A 5,466-nucleotide genomic window follows, 5' to 3' on the forward strand; every position below is an offset into this window, starting at 1 on the left:
ACACCCCCAAAAATAGATATATTTATAACTCCCTGCGACGAAAAGAAAAATGAGAGGGAGAGAAAGAAATGTACAAGGAGTCGCTTAAAGGAACGGAAAAGGAACCTCCCAAAGAAAATCCAACCGCTGAAGAAGAGTGAGGATGGCGAAGAGCCCGAGAGAGAAAGATCTTCTCTGTGGGAGACCGCGATTTCTGCCCCCGACGTCAAGGAGGAAGGAGAGCCGCAGGACAAGAGTCGGGAAAGGTCTTACAGAACAGCCAACGTCGGAAAAAGACGGGGGGCTTCTTTCCTAATAGTTCCGAGCCGGACAGAAAGTTTTTCTTCCCTCTCCATCTGTTTTTCTCCTTCTTTGATAAATAGGACTAGAGGCTTTCAGTCAGCAGGCCTTTGGATCTGGGTCGGAGCAAAAGTGCCCAGGGAGGCTGTAGACGGCTGGGCTGGAAGTCTGGGGCAACTGGGCCGCTCTCTAGGCCCCAAGTTCCTTCTCTCCCATGGAGGGAGGGTTGCCCCCTTTCCTCCCGCCCAGCAAAGTCTCCTTTGGGTCTTGGGACGGGAGAGAAAGAGGGACCGCGGAACGTCTGTCCGTGTTTGAGGACCAGGAAAAGGGGAAGGAAGGAGGGAGGGAGGAAAGGAAGGAAGGAAGGAAGGAAGGAAGGAAGGAAGGAAGGAAAAAGAGAAAGAAGGAAGGAGGAGGGAGGGAGGGAGGAAAAAAGGAAAGAAGAAAGGAAAAGAGAGAGAGAGGGCGGGCAGGCGGGTGGGAGAAAAAAGGAAGCAGGGAAGGAAGAAAGGAAGGAAAAAGGGAAGGGAGGGAGGAAAAAAGGAAAGGAGGGAGTAAAGGAGGCAGAAGAAGGAAGCACAAAAGGAAGGAAGGAAGGAAGGAAGGAAAAAGGGAAGGAAGGGCGGCCAGGCGGCCAGGGGTCCCTTTAGGAGGAGTTCATGATGGGCCGGGCGTAGACCCCTTGGTAGTAGGCGGCGTCGGGCCCCAGCGGGGAGGCCTCGAGGGGGCTTTTGTTGGCGACGGGGCCCATGGCGAGGCTGCCGGCGACGGGCGAGCCGTAGCTGGTGTAGTGCATGACCTGCTCGTAGGCCTTGGGGTCGTGCTGGTGCTGGGGGTGCTGGTGGGGGTGCGGGGGGTGCTGGTGGTGCTCCGGGGAGGACATGAGGTTGGTGATGGAGAAGGGGTGGTTGAAAGCGTAGTGGTGTTCGGCCTTGAGGTGGGCCTCGTGGGAGGCCAGGTGGTGCTGGGCCAACAGGTGCTGTTGCTGCTGCTGCTGCTGGGCCGGGGACGGGGCGGGCTCCGGGTGGCCCTTGAGGTCGCCCAGGGGCCCCCGCTTGTGCTCCTGGCAGGGGGAGGCGCTGGAGTGGGGCGACTCGGGGGCTCCGCCGTTGGGGAGGTCGGGGCGCTCGGGCTGCTGCGAGGGCTGGGCGGCTGCCTTCTTGCCGTGCGATGAAGAGGAGCCCCCCGACGAGGCCGGAGAGCCCCCCGGGGCTCCGGATTGCTGCTGATGCTGCTGCTTGGCCGCCCCGGGGGGCTTGTCACACTTGAAGCGCTTCTGGCGCCGGAGGTAGCAGCCGTTCTCGAACATGTTGCCGGAGTCCGGGTGGAGGGTCCAGAAGGATCCCTTGCCGGGCTTGTCCGGGGAGCGGGGCACTTTGAGGAAGCAGTCGTTGAAGGAGAGCGAGTGGCGGATGGAGTTCTGCCAGCGCTGCTGGTTCTGGCGGTAGAAGGGGAAGAGGTCCATGATCCACTGGTAGATCTCGCTCAGCGTCAGCATCTTGTTGGGCGACTGCTGGATGGCCATGGTGATCAGAGAGATGTAGGAGTAGGGCGGCTTGGCGTGAGTGTAGCTCCGGCGGTAGCTCTTGGCGTCCCGGGCCCGGCCCAGGCCCCCGACGGAGCCCGAGGGACCCGGGGGACCCCCGCCGTAGGGCCCGCCGCCCCCGCCGCCCCCGACGGGGCTCAGAGCCGAATAAGCGCCCAGCGGGCCCCCCATCGAGCCGGCCCCGGCCCCCAGCGGACTCAGGCTGGGGCTCAGGTGGGCCGCCATGCCGGCCATGGCCCCCGCGCCCGGGGAGAGGCTCATCCCCGCCGGCCCCGCCGCGTACGACATGCCCATCGAGCCTCCGGAGCCCGTCATGTTGCCCGCCGCCGTGCCCATGCCGGCCATGCCCATGTAGCTGTTCATGCCCAGGCCGGCGTTCATGGCCGAGTAGCCCTGCAGAAGAGGGGGGAAAGGAGGGACGGGCGAGAGACAGGGGGTTAGGTAGGCTCTCCATGGCAAAGGAGGACCAGGCACTGCTGTATGGAGGACTTCCCAGGGGAAAGGAAAGAAAAAAGGAAATATACCTAGAAATATCATCAGTAATAACACATGCTTTGGAGTCCCGCTCCAAACGGAGGGCATTTTGGAATCCTTCCTTGAACTGAGGCTATTTAGGACGTGTCCGGGAAAAGGAGGATGCCTGGTCACCCTGACCTCCATCTGTCGGCCTTCCCACGGGGTTTACTCCCGAGGAGGCCGCGGTGATCCCGTCTCACTTGAGAAGCAGCAACCCTCCCCTTGGAATAATAATGATAATGATAAAATGTTTTTCTATCCCGTCTCTCTGTGCAACACAACCGGGGGCCGGCTTACACGTTCAAACAAGACATTGTCCGGGAGTCCCGAGGTCGGTTTAGCCACGATCCAGGCACTGCACGAGCAGAGTTAAGCAGGTGTTCCAAGGCTTGGCTCAGTTGGGAGAAATTTACTGTACTAGCCAAGTCGGAATTGAGATAAAGTGATCCCCTTCCCTCCATAAAAGCCTAAATTAGACTGGATCGTGCCCATTCTTAGCCCCTGGATCCCAGTCGCGCCAAACTGAGAGAGAACTTTCACCGAAATCACCAAAGAAAGAAAGGAAGGGGGCAAAGGAAGGAAGGGAGGAAAGGAGGGAGGACCTGGGTGTTAATCCCCCCCCCAAGTGCCTGGGCGATCGCATTCCAGCCCTCCGATCTGAATAGCATTCCTCGCTCTAGGGCTTGTGTTCCCGTTGTCCTTTCGTTTTACTTTTTCATCGTCCCTTTCTTTTAAAACACGGGAGTTTTAAAGTTCAAAGACACCGCCGGGTTAGTCTGTAGGATCGGTGTGTAGCACTTTTAAGACTAACGGAAAGAAAGTAGTGGGCAGCGTGAGCTTTCCTAGACTAAAGTCTACTTCCTCAGATACAGTTTGCCCAGTAAAGTGTTTCTTAGTGAGTTAGGAGGGGAGAAAAAATAGAATCGGGTGGAAACGTGAAAAGCTTTCCTGGCTTATAGGTTTGGAGAGAAGGTCAGATTAAAAACACCAATCGATACCGCAGCTTTGCCAGGAAATAAGTCCGATAATTCCCCCGCTTCAAACACACACACATATAATACTGCGAGTAGGTTTTTTTGTGGGGTTTTCGGACTATGTGACCATGTTCTAGAAGAGCTACTCTTCTAGAACATGGCCACCTAGCCCGAAAACCCCACCGAAAAACGATGGATGCCGGCCTTGAAAGCCTTCGACTTCAAATCCTGGGAGTGTTTACTGGTGAGCAAGTAAGTGCCGCGGAGCCCGATCGGACTTCTTTCCTGGTAAATGTACTCCGGATCGCAGCGTCACACAGGTAAAAAACGGAAGCCTTTCCAGCTGGCAGAGAAGGCGACTCTTCCCGAGTGACCGGTATGTGTGTGTGTGTGTATATATTAGCGTTGCTAACCCACACCAAGCCGGATCCGTAACAGGACTCAACAGAAACAGTTGTCCTTGGGATTTGTGTCCCTCCCCACCCTCCCTCCCTCAACACACTGATTTAGAGGATTCGGTTTCAGCCCGGAATCGAACCCATGCAGAGGATTTGATTTCAGCCCAAAGTCGCATCCAGTCTTTAGGTCGGGGATTGGGGGGCAGTGTGACTCCTGGACCCCGGGGAGAGGCACCCAGGCTGAGGGAACTTGAAACCCCATGGAAGTCAATGAGGGGCTACTTTTAAAATCGGATATCAAAAGGCTCCAAGAGAGAATCGGAAAGTCGGAAAGTCTCCGCCGCGTCCTCCAGTGTGGAGCCAAGGAAAAGTTGGGACCAGAACCACCCTGGAGTTGAGGGTGAAGCCTTGCCCTCCAGATGAAGGCCGATCCCAGATGGGGGGTGGGGGGTGGGGGATCCTTGCGGGGATCTGGGGCTTGTACCCCCCCCCCTCCGACGCCGAACCTTCCCCGCCGGAGGTTTGTAGCCATAAACGTCCCCCCTCTCCCCCCTGGTTCCTTATACCTTCCCCCCAACGCCCTTCCTCCCCCCACCCCCCCAACCTCTCTCTGCCAAACACAACTTTGTTAGGATAGCGCGGCTAGGCATGGCAAAAGGATTTGGAGGCTTCGCAAGTCAATATTTGATCACAAAAGTTAATATTATCTCAAGGCTAACACACACAGGGTTGTATAAAAAGAGGGAGCGAGAGAGAGGGAGAGGGAGTCCCTGTTTTGGAGGAGCAGCAGGAGCAAGAGGAGGAGGAGGCTCGGGGATTGGGTGGGGGACCCACACACAAACAGAGAGAGAGAGAGAGAGAGAGAGAGACCCACACCGCTTTTGCCCTTTACCTCCGGCTCGCCGTAGTAGTTGCTCCACTCCGCGTGCTCGTGTCCTTCCATTTTCACCACTCCCAGCATACTGGACGCCGAGTGCATGGCAGTTTAAAATTTAACAGCCACAACAAGCGACGACAGAGAGAGAGAGAGAGGGAGAGGGAGAGAGAGGGAGCGGGCAACCAAAAAGAGAGAGAGAGTTGCTGCACTCCGCGTGCTCGTGCCGTTCTATGGTTTCGACTCCCACGCTACCCCCCCCTCCTTCTTTCCTTCCTTCCTTCTTTCCCTCCCTCTCTCGAGGGATTCCCTGCTCTCGGATCCCCCTTGGGCCTGTCTCCCCTCCAAGGGCCACGCTTCACCCACAAGGGTGCCTCCAATATTGGTGGTTGGGAGGGTTTTCCTGACCCGATGGATGGATCCCCAGCAGGTTGCCTCAGCCTATTTTAGAAGGCTGAGAGTGTGTGATTCGCCCGAGGTCGCCCAAGGCGTTTCCAAGGCGAGTCGAACACTTCTTTGGAGTCCTAGCTCCTAAACACACTGCAGAAATGATCCAGTTTGAGACCGCTTGGATTGCCCTGGCTCAAGGCTAGGGAATCATCGGGATCGTTGTTGGTATTTGTAGTTTGACGTGATATTAAGAAGGGAAGATCCCTGAAAAAAGAGGGATTAAAGATTAGATCAAGTTATTTCTGTAGCATAGATGCAGGATATCATTTTCCTGCAGTTCAGGAAAACAGAGCTCTGTAGCAGAGAACTCTAAGTGCCTCACCAAACTAAACATCTCAGGATTTCTTAGAATGGAGCCATTTCACACGAGTATGAAAGTGTTATCACTTGCATAATTAAAATATACATTAACCAAGGTCCAAAACACAC

General features: G+C 56.1%; 1 protein-coding gene across 1 annotated transcript; it reads right to left on the reverse strand.

Moving 5' to 3' along the window:
- Nucleotides 1–799: 799 nt before the first annotated feature.
- On the reverse strand, nt 800–4,769 carry FOXA2 (forkhead box A2). Its single transcript, XM_042461437.1, has 2 exons — nt 4,606–4,769; nt 800–2,218 (listed from the first exon to the last, which is right to left on the reverse strand). Exons 1-2 carry the CDS (start codon nt 4,690–4,692, stop codon nt 926–928), a joined length of 1,380 nt encoding a protein of 459 aa, XP_042317371.1. The 5' UTR covers nt 4,693–4,769; the 3' UTR covers nt 800–925.
- Nucleotides 4,770–5,466: the final 697 nt, after the last annotated feature.

The sequence above is a fragment of the Sceloporus undulatus genome, chromosome 4 (assembly GCF_019175285.1).
Source record: "Sceloporus undulatus isolate JIND9_A2432 ecotype Alabama chromosome 4, SceUnd_v1.1, whole genome shotgun sequence".
Taxonomy (NCBI): Eukaryota; Metazoa; Chordata; class Lepidosauria; order Squamata; family Phrynosomatidae; genus Sceloporus; species Sceloporus undulatus.

Coding starts and splice junctions, on each gene's coding strand:
- FOXA2 (XM_042461437.1), bottom strand. CDS start 4,692: ATGCACTCGGCGTCCAGTATGCTGGGAGTGGTGAAAATGGAAGGACAC. Junction 2,219..4,605: donor ACTACTACGGCGAGCCGGAG/GTAAAGGGCAAA, acceptor CCTCTTCTGCAG/GGCTACTCGGCCATGAACGC.